The 17,019-nt window shown below is 43.0% G+C and overlaps 1 protein-coding gene across 5 annotated transcripts in view; it reads right to left on the minus strand.

Moving 5' to 3' along the window:
* Window positions 1-17,019, minus strand: part of LOC109884924 (E3 ubiquitin-protein ligase TRIM21) — a 33,028-nt gene that overhangs the window by 8,036 nt on the left and 7,973 nt on the right. For 4 of the 5 annotated variants that reach the window (XM_031791709.1, XM_031791710.1, XM_031791712.1 and 1 more), the window contains 7 exons: window positions 15,034-15,210; window positions 14,485-14,579; window positions 13,360-13,455; window positions 8,532-8,765; window positions 3,868-4,015; window positions 770-811; window positions 468-494 (listed from right to left, as the gene is read on the minus strand). In XM_031791709.1, coding sequence (XP_031647569.1) covers window positions 468-494; window positions 770-811; window positions 3,868-4,015; window positions 8,532-8,765; window positions 13,360-13,455; window positions 14,485-14,579; window positions 15,034-15,210 — 819 coding nt within the window. The remainder of the gene's footprint in view (window positions 1-467; window positions 495-769; window positions 812-3,867; window positions 4,016-8,531; window positions 8,766-13,359; window positions 13,456-14,484; window positions 14,580-15,033; window positions 15,211-17,019) is intronic. The other variant, XM_031791711.1, reaches the window with a different exon arrangement.

A 17,019-nucleotide genomic window follows, 5' to 3' on the forward strand; every position in this document is an offset into this window, starting at 1 on the left:
AAGAGGTGGAGGGATTGAGAGAGGGGTGGAGAGATGGAGGAAAGAGAGGAGAAGAGGTGGAGGGATTGAGAGAGGGAGGACAGAGAGGAGAAGAGGTGGAGGGATTGAGAGAGGGAGGACAGAGAGGAGAAGAGGTGGAGGGATTGAGAGAGGGAGGACAGAGAGGAGAAGAGGTGGAGGGATTGAGAGAGGGAGGACAGAGAGGAGAAGAGGTGGAGGGATTGAGAGAGGGAGGAAAGAGAGGAGAAGAGGTGGAGGGATTGAGAGAGGGAGGACAGAGAGGAGAATAGGTGGAGGGATTGAGAGAGGGAGGACAGAGAGGAGAAGAGGTGGAGGGATTGAGAGAGGGAGGACAGAGAGGCGAAGAGGTGGAGGGATTGAGAGAGGGGAGGAGAGATAAATGGAAATGTATTGATGAGTAACTTTTTAAAGTATAACTTTGTGATGACCTATGTATCTCTACATACCTGCATACTCCTGTACCTGCTTCACCTCTTCAATAAAGGAACAGAGGAAAACAACATTTAAAAAACATCAATATTATAATGACATTATTCAATTGTAATCTTTATCTCGTATACTTATAATCTATGTAATTGTTATTTACTGCTGCTCTTTGATTATTTGTTATTCTTATCTCATACTATATTTTCTTTAAACTGTATTGTGGTTTAAGGGCTTGTAAGGAAGCATTTCACTGTAAGGTCTACACCTACACCTGTTGTATTCGGTGCATGTGACAAATAGGATCTGATGTGTAGGTACTCACTGGGCTGTGGTATTGGAGAGGATTCTACTGGAACTTGTACGCCTGTAAAGATAACAAATGTAAACAGCTCAAACAGGTGAGTAATATCTCTACAGGTATCAGGTCTGTGTGAATGGTTCTCTACAGGTATCAGGTCTGTGTGAATGGTTCTCTGCTTCTCTACAGGTATCAGGTCAGTGTGAATGGTTCTCTGCTTCTCTACAGGTATCAGGTCTGTGTGAATGGTTCTCTACAGGTATCAGGTCTGTGTGAATGGTTCTCTACAGGTATCAGGTCTGTGTGAATGGTTCTCTGCTTCTCTACAGGTATCAGGTCTGTGTGAATGGTTCTCTACAGGTATCAGGTCAGTGTGAATGGTTCTCTACAGGTATCAGGTCAGTGTGAATGGTTCTCTACAGGTATCAGGTCTGTGTGAATGGTTCTCTACAGGTATCAGGTCTGCATGAATGGTTTTCTGCTTCTCTACAGGTATCAGGTCAGTGTGAATGGTTCTCTACAGGTATCAGGTCAGTGTGAATGGTTCTTTACAGGTATCAGGTCTGTGTGAATGGTTCTCTACAGGTATCAGGTCAGTGTGAATGGTTCTCTACAGGTATCAGGTCTGTGTGAATGGTTCTCTACAGGTATCAGGTCAGTGTGAATGGTTCTCTACATGTATCAGGTCTGTGTGAATGGTTCTCTACAGGTATCAGGTCTGTGTGAATGGTTCTCTACAGGTATCAGGTCAGTGTGAATGGTTCTCTACAGGTATCAGGTCTGTGTGAATGGTTCTCTACAGGTATCAGGTCAGTGTGAATGGTTCTCTACATGTATCAGGTCTGTGTGAATGGTTCTCTACAGGTATCAGGTCTGTGTGAATGGTTCTCTACAGGTATCAGGTCTGTGTGAATGCTTCTCTACAGGTATCAGGTCTGTGTGAATGGTTCTCTACAGGTATCAGGTCTGTGTGAATGGTTCTCTACAGGTATCAGTTCTGTGTGAATGGTTCTCTGCTTCTCTACAGGTATCAGGTCTGTGTGAATGGTTCTCTACAGGTATCAGGTCTGTGTGAATGGTTCTCTACAGGTATCAGGTCTGTGTGAATGGTTCTCTACAGGTATCAGGTCTGTGTGAATGGTTCTCTACAGGTATCAGGTCTGTGTGAATGGTTCTCTACAGGTATCAGGTCTGCGTGAATGGTTCTCTACAGGTATCAGGTCTGCGTGAATGGTTCTCTACAGGTATCAGGTCTGTGTGAATGGTTCTCTACAGGTATCAGGTCTGCGTGAATGGTTCTCTACAGGTATCAGGTCTGTGTGAATGGTTCTCTACAGGTATCAGGTCTGTGTGAATGGTTCTCTACAGGTATCAGGTCTGTGTGAATGGTTCTCTACAGGTATCAGGTCTGTGTGAATGGTTCTCTACAGGTATCAGGTCTGTGTGAATGGTTCTCTACAGGTATCAGGTCTGCGTGAATGGTTCTCTGCAGGTATCAGGTCTGCGTGAATGGTTCTCTGCAGGTATCAGGTCTGCGTGAATGGTTCTCTGCTTCTCTGCAGGTAAAATAATTAAATTCCTTCATTGTTTAACACCTCCCTAATTTGAAATTCGAGGAGAGAAAGAGAGAAAGAAAGAGGAGAAAGAGGAGAGAGAGGATAGAAAGAGAAGGAGAGGAGAGAAAGAGAAGGAGAGGGGAGGAGAAAAAAAGGAGAGGAGAGAAAGAGAGAAAGAAAGAGGAGAGAAAGAGAAAGAGAGGATAGAAAGAGAAAGAGAGGAGAGAAAGAGAGGATAGAAAGAGAAAGAGAGGAGAGAAAGAGAGGAGAGAAAGAGAGGATAGAAAGAGGGAGAGAGAGGGGAGAGAGATGAGAGGGGAGAAACAGAGGGAGAGAGAGGGGAGAGAGATGAGAGAGGAGAGAAAGAGGGAGAGAGAGGGGAGAGAGATGAGAGAGAGATGAGAGGGGAGAGAGATGAGAGAGGAGAGAAAGAGGGAGAGAGAGGGGAGAGAGATGAGAGGGGAGAGACAGAGGGAGAGAGAGGGGAGAGAGATGAGAGAGGAGAGAAAGAGGGAGAGAGAGGGGAGAGAGATGAGAGAGAGATGAGAGGGGGAGAGAGATGAGAGAGAGATGAGAGGGGAGAGAGATGAGAGGGGGAGAGACAGAGGGAGAGAGATGAGAGGGGAGAGAAAGAGGGAGAGAGATGAGAGGGGAAAGAGATGAGAGGGGGAGAGAGATGAGAGGGGAGAGACAGGGGGAGAGAGATGAGAGGGGAGAGAAAGAGGGAGAGAGAGGGGAGAGAGATGAGAGGGGAGAGAGATGAGAGGGGAGAGACAGAGGGAGAGAAATGAGAGAGAGATGAGAGGGGAGAGACAGAGGGAGAGAGATGAGAGAGGAGAGAAAGAGGGAGAGAGAGGGGAGAGAGATGAGAGGGGAGAGACAGAGGGAGAGAGAGGAGAGAAAGAGGGAGAGAGATGAGAGAGGAGAGAAAGAGGGAGAGAGATGAGAGAGGAGAGAAAGAGGGAGAGAGAGGGGAGAGAGATGAGAGGGGAGAGACAGAGGGAGAGAGATGAGAGAGGAGAGAAAGAGGGAGAGAGAGGGGAGAGAGATGAGAGGGGAGAGACAGAGGGAGAGAGATGAGAGAAAGAGGGAGAGAGATGAGAGAGGAGAGAAAGAGGGAGAGAGAGGGGAGAGAGATGAGAGGGGAGAGACAGAGGGAGAGAGAGGAGAGAAAGAGGGAGAGAGATGAGAGAGGAGAGAAAGAGAGAGAGATGAGGGAGGAGAGAAAGAGAGAGAGATGAGGGATGAGAGAAAGAGGGAGATAGATGAGAGAAAGAGAGAAAGAGGGAGAGAGAGGAGAGAAAGAGGGAGAGAGATGAGAGAAAGAGAGGGGAGAGAAAGAGGGAGAGAGAGGAGAGAAAGAGGGAGAGAGATGAGAGAGGAGAGAAAGAGAGAGAGATGAGGGATGAGAGAAAGAGGGAGAGAGAGGAGAGAGATGAGAGAGGAGAGAAAGAGAGAGAGATGAGGGAGGAGAGAAAGAGAGAGAGAGATGAGGGAGGAGAGAAAGAGAGAGAGAAATGAGAGAAAGAGAGAGATGAGATGAGATGAGAGAGGAGCAGTACTCACCAAATTGAACCATCCTGCTGATCTCTTCCTGGAAACGTTGGACCAGGACAGACAGCGATGTATAGATGGGCCCCGTTCCCAGGTCAGAGTTCACCGACACCCCAGACCAGTCTCTGATTGGTGGAGGGGTGCAGAGTGCAGGGTAGCTCTGAGGGTGGGGGCGGAGCAAAGAGTGTAAGTTTTTCATTGAGTGGAAATAGCTGTTCCAGGCTGACTACATTGCAGATTCATGCCAGGTGTTTAACATATAATCAAACCACATCATATGATACTGCAGTAGATGACGTGGTGACTATATGATACTGCAGTAGATAACGTGGTGATAAAATGATACTGCAGTAGATGACGTGGTGATAAAATGATACTGCAGTAGATGATTATATGATACTGCAGTAGGTGATTATATGATACTGCAGTAGGTGATTATATGATACTGCAGTAGATGACGTGGTGATAAAATGATACTGCAGTAGATGACATGGTGATTATATGATACTGCAGTAGATGACGTGGTGATAAAATGATACTGCAGTAGATGACGTGGTGATTATATGATACTGCAGTAGATGACGTGGTGATAAAATGATACTGCAGTAGATGACGTGGTGATAAAATGATACTGCAGTAGATGACATGGTGATTATATGATACTGCAGTAGATGATGTGGTGATTATATGATACTGCAGTAGATGACGTGGTGATTATATGATACTGCAGTAGATGACGTGGTGATTATATGATACTGCAGTAGATGACGTGGTGATAAAATGATACTGCAGTAGATGATTATATGATACTGCAGTAGATGACGTGGTGATAAAATGATACTGCAGTAGATGACATGGTGATTATATGATACTGCAGTAGATGACATGGTGATTATATGATACTGCAGTAGATGATTATATGATACTGCAGTAGATGACGTGGTGATAAAATGATACTGCAGTAGATGACATGGTGATTATATGATACTGCAGTAGATGACGTGGTGATAAAATGATACTGCAGTAGATGACATGGTGATTATATGATACTGCAGTAGATGACGTGGTGATAAAATGATACTGCAGTAGATGACGTGGTGATAAAATGATACTGCAGTAGATGACGTGGTGATTATATGATACTGCAGTAGATGACGTGGTGATAAAATGATACTGCAGTAGATGACATGGTGATTATATGATACTGCAGTAGATGACATGGTGATTATATGATACTGCAGTAGATGACATGGTGATTATATGATACTGCAGTAGATGACGTGGTGATTATATGATACTGCAGTAGATGACGTGGTGATTATATGATACTGCAGTAGATGACGTGGTGATAAAATGATACTGCAGTAGATGACATGGTGATTATATGATACTGCAGTAGATGACGTGGTGATTATATGATACTGCAGTAGGTGACATGGTGACTATATGATACTGCAGTAGATGATGTGGTGATTATTTGATACTGCAGTAGATGACATGGTGATTATATGATACTGCAGTAGATAACGTGGTGATTATATGATACTGCAGTAGATGACGTGGTGATTATATGATACTGCAGTAGGTGATTATATGATACTGCAGTATATAACGTGGTGATTATATGATACTGCAGTAGAGGACATGGTGATTATATGATACTGCAGTAGATGACGTGGTGATTATATGATACTGCAGTAGATGACGGGGTGATTATATGATACTGCAGTAGGTGCTTATATGATACTGCAGTAGATGACGTGGTGATTATATGATACTGCAGTAGATGACGTGGTGATTATATGATACTGCAGTAGATGACATGGTGATTATATGATACTGCAGTAGATGACATGGTGATTATATGATACTGCAGTAGATGACATGGTGATTATATGATACTGCAGTAGATGACGGGGTGATTATATGATACTGCAGTAGGTGCTTATATGATACTGCAGTAGATGACGTGGTGATTATATGATACTGCAGTAGATGACGTGGTGATTATATGATACTGCAGTAGAGGACGTGGTGATTATATGCTACTGCAGTAGATGATTATATGATACTGCAGTAGATGACGTGGTGATTATATGATACTGCAGTAGATGACATGGTGATTATATGATACTGCAGTAGATGACGTGGTGATTATATGATACTGCAGTAGATAACGTGGTGATTATATGATACTGCAGTAGATGACGTGGTGATTATATGATACTGCAGTAGATAACGTGGTGATTATATGATACTGCAGTAGATGACGTGGTGATTATATGATACTGCAGTAGATAACGTGGTGATTATATGATACTGCAGTAGATGATTATATGATACTGCAGTAGGTGATTATATGACACTGCAGTAGATGACATGGTGATTATATGATACTGCAGTAGATGACGTGGTGATTATATGATACTGCAGTAGGTGACATGGTGACTATATGATACTGCAGTAGATGATTATATGATACTGCAGTAGGTAACATGGTGATTATATGATACTGCAGTAGGTGCAATGGTGATTATATGATACTGCAGTAGATAACGTGGTGATTATATGATACTGCAGTAGATGACGTGGTGATTATATGATACTGTAGTAGGTGTTTATATGATACTGCAGTATATAACGTGGTGATTATATGATACTGCAGTAGAGGACATGGTGATTATATGATACTGCAGTAGATGACATGGTGATTATATGATACTGCAGTAGATGACGTGGTGATTATATGATACTGCAGTAGGTGATTATATGATACTGCAGTAGATGACGTGGTGATTATATGATACTGCAGTAGATGACATGGTGATTATATGATACTGCAGTAGATAACATGGTGATTATATGATACTGCAGTAGAGGACGTGGTGATTATATGATACTGCAGTAGATGATTATATGATACTGCAGTAGATGACGTGGTGATTATATGATACTGCAGTAGATAACGTGGTGATTACATGATACTGCAGTAGATGACGTGGTGATTATATGATACTGCAGTAGGTGATTATATGATACTGCAGTAGATGACGTGGTGATTATATGATACTGCAGTAGATGACGTGGTGATTATATGATACTGCAGTAGGTGTTTATATGATACTGCAGTATATAACGTGGTGATTATATGATACTGCAGTAGAGGACATGGTGATCATATGATACTGCAGTAGATGACATGGTGATTATATGATACTGCAGTAGATGACGTGGTGATTATATGATACTGCAGTAGGTGATTATATGATACTGCAGTAGATGACGTGGTGATTATATGATACTGCAGTAGATTACATGGTGATTATATGATACTGCAGTAGATGACATGGTGATTATATGATACTGCAGTAGAGGACGTGGTGATTATATGATACTGCAGTAGATGATTATATGATACTGCAGTAGATGACGTGGTGATTATATGATAGTGCAGTAGGTAACATGGTGATTATATGATACTGCAGTAGGTGACATGGTGATTATATGATACTGCAGTAGGTGACATGGTGACTATATGATACTGCAGTAGATGATTATATGATACTGCAGTAGGTAACATGGTGATTATATGATACTGCAGTAGGTAACATGGTGATTATATGATACTGCAGTAGGTGACGTGGTGATTATATGATACTGCAGTAGGTGACATGGTGACTATATGATACTGCAGTAGATGATTATATGATACTGCAGTAGATAACATGGTGATTATATGATACTGCAGTAGGTGACATGGTGATTATATGATACTGCAGTAGGTGACATGGTGATTATATGATACTTCAGTAGATGATTATATGATACTGCAGTAGATAACGTGGTGATTATATGATACTGCAGTAGATGACGTGGTGATTATATGATACTGCAGTAGGTGTTTATATGATACTGCAGTATATAACGTGGTGATTATATGATACTGCAGTAGAGGACATGGTGATTATATGATACTGCAGTAGATGACATGGTGATTATATGATACTGCAGTAGATGACGTGGTGATTATATGATACTGCAGTAGGTGATTATATGATACTGCAGTAGATGACGTGGTGATTATATGATACTGCAGTAGATGACGTGGTGATTATATGATACTGCAGTAGATGACGTGGTGATTATATGATACTGCAGTAGGTGATTATATGATACTGCAGTAGATGACGTGGTGATTATATGATACTGCAGTAGATAACGTGGTGATTATATGATACTGCAGTAGATGACATGGTGATTATATGATACTGCAGTAGGTGACATGGTGACTATATGATACTGCAGTAGATGATCATATGATACTGCAGTAGGTAACATGGTGATTATATGATACTGCAGTAGGTAACATGGTGATTATATGATACTGCAGTCGGTGCATTGGTGATTATATGATACTGCAGTAGGTAACATGGTGATTATATGATACTGCAGTAGGTAACATGGTGATTATATGATACTGCAGTCGGTGCATTGGTGATTATATGATACTGCATTAGGTGACATGGTGATTATATGATACTGCAGTAGATGATTATATGATACTGCAGTAGATAACATAGCGTGCAACTGTTGATTGATGTGATACAACATCTACAATGTAGTCTGGAATACGACCATCTTGTTCTTTGTTCGTTTCCCTCCCCCCATCCTCTCACCTTTTTACAATGAACGTAGTCGTCTGATTGGGCCAGCTGGGAGAGGGCGTGGCTTCTCTTCCTGAGCTCATTCACTTCCTGTTCTAGCTGACGAATCACATCGTCCGCCTGGTGCTCTGCCAACCTCCTACTAATCTCAATCACCTCCATGAGCTCAGCCTGCGACCTCTCAACCGCGCACACCAACGCACTGAACACACACATAACGCCTGCCGCCTCACGTTCCACTGAAAGCTGGGGAAGGGAGTGAGAGCGTGTGTTAGTTTTAGGGCTCTATTTTTAACAAACCTAGCGCATTGGTCAACCTGTTTGCAGTCTACATTGTTCTCTGTAATTGTATGGCTTCCATGATGAAATATAAACATAGCTGTCTCACTGATATAGGGTCTAGGACTACTGTAAACTGCATTATGGCTGTCTCACTGATATAGGGGCTAGGACTACTGTAAACTGCATTATGGCTGTCTCACTGATATAGGGCTAGGACTACTGTAAACTGCATTATGGCTGTCTCACTGATATAGGGGCTAGGACTACTGTAAACTGCATTATGGCTGTCTCACTGATATAGGGGCTAGGACTACTGTAAACTGCATTATGGCTGTCTCACTGATATAGGGGCTAGGACTACTGTAAACTGCATTATGGCTGTCTCACTGATATAGGGGCTAGGACTACTGTAAACTGCATTATGGCTATCTCACTGATATAGGGGCTAGGACTACTGTAAACTGCATTATGGCTGTCTCACTGATATAGGGGCTAGGACTACTGTAAACTGCATTATGGCTGTCTCACTGATATAGGGGCTAGGACTACTGTAAACTGCATTATGGCTGTCTCACTGATATAGGGGCTAGGACTACTGTAAACTGCATTATGGCTGTCTCACTGATATAGGGTCTAGGACTACTGTAAACTGCATTATGGCTGTCTCACTGATATAGGGGCTAGGACTACTGTAAACTGCATTATGGCTATCTCACTGATATAGGGACTAGGACTACTGTAAACTGCATTATGGCTGTCTCACTGATATAGGGACTAGGACTACTGTAAACTGCATTATGGCTATCTCACTGATATAGGGACTAGGACTACTGTAAACTGCATTATGGCTGTCTCACTGATATAGGGACTAGGACTACTGTAAACTGCATTATGGCTGTCTCACTGATATAGGGGCTAGGACTACTGTAAACTGCATTATGGCTATCTCACTGATATAGGGACTAGGACTACTGTAAACTGCATTATGGCTATCTCACTGATATAGGGGCTAGGACTACTGTAAACTACATTATGGCTATCTCACTGATATAGGGACTAGGACTACTGTAAACTGCATTATGGCTGAGCGTGGACACGCCAAACGCTGTCAATAAGCAAGATTACATTACATTACATTCACTGAGAAGAGAGGGAATCATCCGCATCAAATTGTAAACAAAGCAATAGGCTATATCTAAATACGTACTAATAAATCAATAATAAATCAATGACAGGCTCTATAATTTCTTCCCGTGGGCATATAAGTTTTCTTTTACGTACATTCAAACTTTTTACAGTAGCTGGAGAATGATCCGATAGGAAGAGAACGTCAACTCACTGTTATACTGCTCCCCAATTTATTGTTAAAAAATGTTTTTTAAAACTTTGAAATTTTTGGGGGATAAAAAATACAAAAATATATATAAAAATTTTTTTTTTTTTTTTTTTTTAAACCAAACTTTAAATGATTTTATGGGGAGAATGTCTGCATACAATACAATACAACTGCTGGAGAAGTGTGAATGCGATCTGTAAAATGGGAAATGTAATGATCTCATAAAATCTCCATGATAAAAAAAGACACGACGCCATTGCTTTTGAATCAGCCTTCATTATAGTTGGCCTAGGGTAAGGGTAGCCTAAGGGCTAGGTTGTTGTTGTTTTTTCAATAGGGTAGCCTACGGAGGGCTAGGTTATTGTTGTTTTTTTAAATGAAATGGAAAACACTTTTTTAAACATTTTTTACAGGAAAATAACTTCTAAATATGAGGTTCACCTGTATTCACCGAGGTTCTCATCTCTTGTTTTATGATGGATTTGGATTAGCCTACAGCTTCTTCAGGAAGTATTCAGACCCCATCCCTTTTTCCACATTTTGTTACGTTACAGCCTTATTCTAAAATGGATTGTCAATCTTGTCAATCTACACACAATACCCAATAATGACATCACAATACCCAATAATGACATCACAATACCCAATAATGACAAAGCGAAAACAGATGTGTTACATTTTGAAACACAAATACCTTATTTATTTAAGTATTCAGACCCTTTGCTATGAGACTCGAAATTGAGCTCAGAAGCATCCTGTTTCCATTGATCATCCTTGAGATGTTTCTACAACTTGACTGGAGTCCACCTGTGGTAAATTCAATTGATTGGACATGATTTGGGAAGGCACACACCTGTCTATATAAGGTCCCACAGTGCATATCAGAGCAAAAACCAAGCCATTAGGACAAAGGAATTGTCCGTAGAGCTCCGAGACAGGATTGTGTCGAGGCACAGATCTGGGGAATGGTACAAAAAACATTTCTGCAGCCTTGAAGGTCCCCAAGAACACAGTGGCCTCCATCGTTCTTTAAAAATAAAAAAAATTGAACCTTTATTTAACTAGGCAAGTCAGTTAAGAACAATAAATGGAAGAAGTTTGGAACCACCAAGACTCTTCCTAGAGCTAGCCCCCCGGCCGAACTGAGCAATCGGTTGAGAAGGGCCTTGGTCAGGGAGGTGGCGAAGAACCCAATGGTCACTCCAGAGTTCCTCTGTGGAGATGGGAGAACCTTCCAGAAGGACAACCAACTCTGCAGCACTCCACCAATCAGGCCTTTATGGTAGAGTGGCCAGACGGAAGCCACTCCTCAGTAAAAGGCACATGACAGGCGGGCGCTTAGAGTTTGCCAGAAAGACATCTAAAGGACTCTCAGACCATGAGAAACAAGGTTCTCCGTTCTGATGAAACTACGATTGAACTCTTTGGCCTGAATGCCAAGCGTCACGTCTGGAGGAAACCTGGCACCATCCCTATGGTGAAGCATGGTGGTGGCAGCATCATGCTAGGGGAGGTTTTCTGCGGTAGGGACTGGGAGACTAGTCAGGATCGAGGGAAAGATGAACAGAGAGATCCTTGATGAAAACCTGCTCCAGAGCACTGGGGTGAAGGTTCACCTTCCAACAGGACAATGACCCTAAGCACACATCCAAGACAACGCAGGCGTGGCTTCGGGACAAGTCTCTGAATGCCCTTGAGATGCCCAGCCAGAGCCCGGACTTCAGAACATCTCTGGAGAGACCTGAAAATCGCTGTGCAGTGACGCTCCCTATTCAACCTGACAGAGCTGAGTGGATCTGCAGAGAAGAATGGGAGAAACTCTCCATATACAGGTGTGCCAAGCTTGTAGCATCATACCAAAGAAGACTCGAGGCTGTAATTGCTGCCAAAGGTGCTTCAACAAAGTACTGAGTAAAGGATCTGAATACTTATGAAAATGTGATATTTCAGTTAAAAAAACAGTTTTTGCTTTGTCATTATGGGGTATTGTGATGTAGCCTAGTGGTTAAAGCGTAGGACTAGTAACCAAAAGGTTGCTAGATCAAATCCTGAGCTGACAAGGTACAAATCTGTCGTTCTGCCCCTGAACAAGGCAGTTAACCCACTGTTCTTAGGCCGTCATTGAAAATAAGATTTTTTTTCTTAACTGACTTGCCTAGTTAAATAAATAAAACAATTATGGGGTATTGTGATGTCATTATGGGGTATTGTGATGTCATTATGGGGTATTGTGATGTCATTATGGAGGCATTGTGTGTAGATTGATGAAGGGAAAACAACTATTTAACCCAGTTTAGAATAAGGCTGTAATGTAACAAAATGTGGAAAATGTCAAGGGGTCTGAATACTTTCCCGAATTCACTGGTTTTATTCACGTCCAAAGCATGGCTACAATAATGTAGGTCTGTCTATAATAAATAGATTAAATAGATCACTGTTTTGCCCCTCTCAAACTCTCTATTTTAATGAAGCTTTAGTGAATAAGATTGCTTTCCAAGCGGTCTCACGAGTCAAACACTTGATCAACGGTCTTGACAACTTGATTACATTGAAAAACAGCCTTCTGTTAAGAGGCTTGTTGTTGAGGTCAAGTAAAACCAAATGGGAGGAAAAAAACATCACTGTTTTATGTTTCTCAAGTATACATGCGACAAAAGCACATTACTGTTGTTCCATTTGGGCAGTGTCAAACCATGACCATAACCAACCGCGTTACCCGCTAAAAACCAGCTTCTGGTTGATCTTAAATATCCCTACCAGCCTGAAATTAGCACTTTGGATAAACATTTTAAGGACGCGAATCAAAATTTTACGTGATAAAATGGAAAACTAAAGTGCGTTTGACAAAGAGCTCCACCTTAACGCCGAAAAGAGAGCCCTTAGAGAGAGTCGAGGGTAAACGTTCAGGGTTAAGTTACATCGTTTAAGGTATGTGCTGTAGTAACCCATCCCCAGGGTTAAGGGTTAGGGGCTAAAGGTCAATGTCCATCCCCAGGGTTAAGGGTTAGAGGCTAAAGGTCAACGTCCATCCCCAGGGTTAAGGGTTAGGGGCTAAAGGTCAACGTCCATCCCCAGGGTTAAGGGTTAGGGGCTAAAGGTCAACGTCCATCCCCAGGGTTAAGGGTTAGGGGCTAAAGGTCAACGTCCATCCCCAGGGTTAAGGGTTAGGGGCTAAAGGTCAACGTCCATCCCCAGGGTTAAGGGTCAGGGGCTAAAGGTCACCTGTAGTTGAGCCAGTGATGACATTATCTCCTCCATCTTCCTCTGTCTCTGTAGAATCAGCTGATGGATCTCTGCCTCGGACATATGTAGCTGGGTCTGGTACACACACACACACACACACACACACACACACACACACACACACACACACACACACACACACACACACACACACACACACACACACACACACACACACACATAGAGGCGAGAGGAGGAGAAACAATGCTTGAATACATCTACAAACACAAAAGAACCCAATACTTGCCAAAACGTATCCTGCAGTCCCCTCACCACTTGATGCTGTACTGGGTCTTTGGGGCAGACACCTTCTACATGACCCGTACCATCTATAACACCTTACCTCTAATTAGACAGACACCTGGATACCTGGTACCATCTATAACACCTTACCTCTGATTAGACAGACACCTGGATACCTGGTACCATCTATAACACCTTACCTCTGATTAGACAGACACCTGGATACCTGGTACCATCTATAACACCTTACCTCTGATTAGACAGACACCTGGATACCTGGTACCATCTATAACACCTTACCTCTGATTAGACAGACACCTGGATACCTGGTACCATCTATAACACCTTACCTCTGATTAGACAGACACCTGGATACCTGGTACCATCTATAACACCTTACCTCTGATTAGACAGACACCTGGATACCTGGTACCATCTATAACACCTTACCTCTGATTAGACAGACACCTGGATACCTGGTACCATCTATAACACCTTACCTCTGATTAGACAGACACCTGGATACCTGGTACCATCTATAACACCTTACCTCTGATTAGACAGACACCTGGATACCTGGTACCATCTATAACACCTTACCTCTGATTAGACAGACACCAGAACATGGATCAGGTAAAACCTCACCTCTTTGAAGCATCTCTCTCTCCCTATGTACCTCTATATCTCTCTCTCTCTCTCTCTCTCTCTCTCTACCTCTATATCTCTCTCCCTCTACACCTCTATATCTCTCTCCCTCTACACCTCTATATCTTTCCCTCCCTCCCTCCCTCCCTCCCTCCCTCCCTCCCTCCCTCCCTCCCTCCCTCCCTCCCTCCCTCCCTCCCTCCCTATACAACCCACCTTAGTGTCCATCCACTCCCTCTCTATGGTGCTGGGATCCTGATGGTCTCTGTCCTCTCCCCCTCCCCTTCCTCCTCCTCCTCCTCCTCCTCCTCCTAGATTAATAGAAACATACAGTACATAAATACAATAACGTACAGTATTATCAAGAACAGCACACCTCCATGCCGGGGGCTGGCCTAGTGGTAGTGCCTGTAGTCCATATGTTTCTGGAGGCAGCTGTTCCATACCCTACTCCCCCACTCACTTTCTATGTAATATCTATCTAAATACAGTATCTATCTATCTATCTATCTATCTATCTATCTATCTATCTATCTATCTATCTATCTATCTATCTATCTATCTATCTATCTATCTATCTATCTATCTATCTATCTATCTATCTATCTATCTATCTATCTATCTATCTATCTATCTATCTATCTATCTATCTATCTATCTATCTATCTATCTATCTATCTATCTATCTGTCTGTCTGTCTGTCTGGTCTGGTCTGTCTTTAAAACTAGAACATTCCCTAAAATATATATATTTAAGATACCTCACCTCCAGCCCCCAGGACACCTCTCCACGTCCCGCTGCCCAACCGAGACGCCCCGGACATGGACTTGAACTGCTCTGTGATCTCCCTGAGGGTCCGGTTAATCTGGAGGTCCGGACGCTTCTTAAAGGTCTCTTTGCAGAGAGGACACTGGCAGAGTTTAGCACCGTCCCAGTGCCGACCTGGATCAGAGGATAGAATAGAACAGATCGTTTATTCACCCGTCTGAACGTAAATATCACCACCATGACAACATACCACATGTTGAGCCCACTGGGGTCACGTAGGGGTCATAGGTACCTGGGCAGGTCAGTAACATCCCTGCTTGCTCTAAGGCACACTGGTGTGTGTGTGTGGCATGAAGCCTAGCGGTTGCTGGTTCGAATCCCCGAGCCGACTACATGACAAATCTGTCGATGTGCCCTTGAGCAAGGCACTTAGCCCTAATTGCTCCCCTAATGATAATGTCGCCGAAGTAGATGGTTGCCTATTTACGGGCTCCTAACCTATTGTATGTGTTTTTTGTTGTTGTTGCGTTATTTGTAACTTATTTTGTACACAACGTTTCTGCCACCGTCTCTTATGACCAAAAAGAGCTTCTAGTTACCTAGAAGGATTTACTTCAGACACCGGACAAGGCCCAAATCCCTGTCATTCACATGAAGAAGATACGGTGATACAGCTGGCTGGGTTTGTGGGTAACCCACCTCTACCTTCTGTACTATTAGCCAATCACATGAAGAAGATACGGTGATACAGCTGGCTGGGTTTGTGGGTAACCCACCTCTACCTTCTGTACTATTAGCCAATCACATGAAGAAGATACAGTGATACAGCTGGCTGGGTTTGTGGGTAACCCACCTCTACCTTCTGTACTATTAGCCAATCACATGAAGAAGAGACAGAGATATAGGGGGCGTAGGTCGGGATGCCTTGTAAGAATCCCACCTCTACCGTCTGTACTATTAGCCAACGTGCAATCACTGTATAATGAACTGGATGAGCTCTGACCAAGACTATCCTACCAACGGGACATTAGAAACTGTAATCTCTTATGTTTCACGGAGTCGTGGCTGAAAGATGGCATGAATAACATACAGCTGGCGGGTTTACTCTGCATCGTCAAGACAGAACAGCTGCCTCCGGTAAGACAAGGAGTGGAGGTCTATCTATCTATCTATCTATCTGGAGCACAAAATATAATATTAAGGAAGTCTTGAGGTTTTGTTCGCCTGAGGTAGAATATCTCATGATAAGCTGTAGACCACACTATTTACCAAGAGAGTTTTCATGTATATTTTTTATAGCTGTCTATTTATCACCACAAACCGATGCTGGCACTAAGACCCCACTCAATGAGCTGTATAAGGCCATACGCAAGCAGGAAAACGCTCATCCATAGGTGGCGCTCCTAGTGGCCGGGAACTTTAATGCAGGGAAACTTTAATCCGTTTTACCTCATTTCTATCAGCATGTTAAATGTGCAACCAGAGGAAAATAAAATAACACATCTGCCACACTGATCCTCAACACGGGGGATCCTCAGGAGTGCGTGCTCAGTCCCCTCCTGTACTTCCTGTTCACTCATGACTGCATGGCCAGTCATGACTCCAACCCCATCATTAAGTTTGCTGATGACACAACAGTGGAAGGCCTGATCACCGACAACAATGAGACAGCCTATAGGGAGGAGGTCAGAGACCTGGCCGTGTGGAGACAGCATAACAACCTCTCCCTCAACGTGATCAAGACAAAGGAGATGATTGTGGACTCAAGGAAAAGGAGGACTGAGCACGCCCCCTTTCTCATCGAAGGGCTGTAGTGGAGCAGGTTGAGAGCTTCTAGTTCCTTGGTGTCCACATCACCAACAAACTAACATGGTCGAAACACACCAAGACAGTCGTGAAGAGGGTACGACAAAACCTATTCCTCCGCAGGAGACTTAAAATATTTGGCATGGGTCCTGAGATCCTCAAAAGGTTCTACAGCTG

The sequence above is a fragment of the Oncorhynchus kisutch genome, linkage group LG16 (assembly GCF_002021735.2).
Source record: "Oncorhynchus kisutch isolate 150728-3 linkage group LG16, Okis_V2, whole genome shotgun sequence".
In the NCBI taxonomy this organism is placed as follows: domain Eukaryota; kingdom Metazoa; phylum Chordata; class Actinopteri; order Salmoniformes; family Salmonidae; genus Oncorhynchus; species Oncorhynchus kisutch.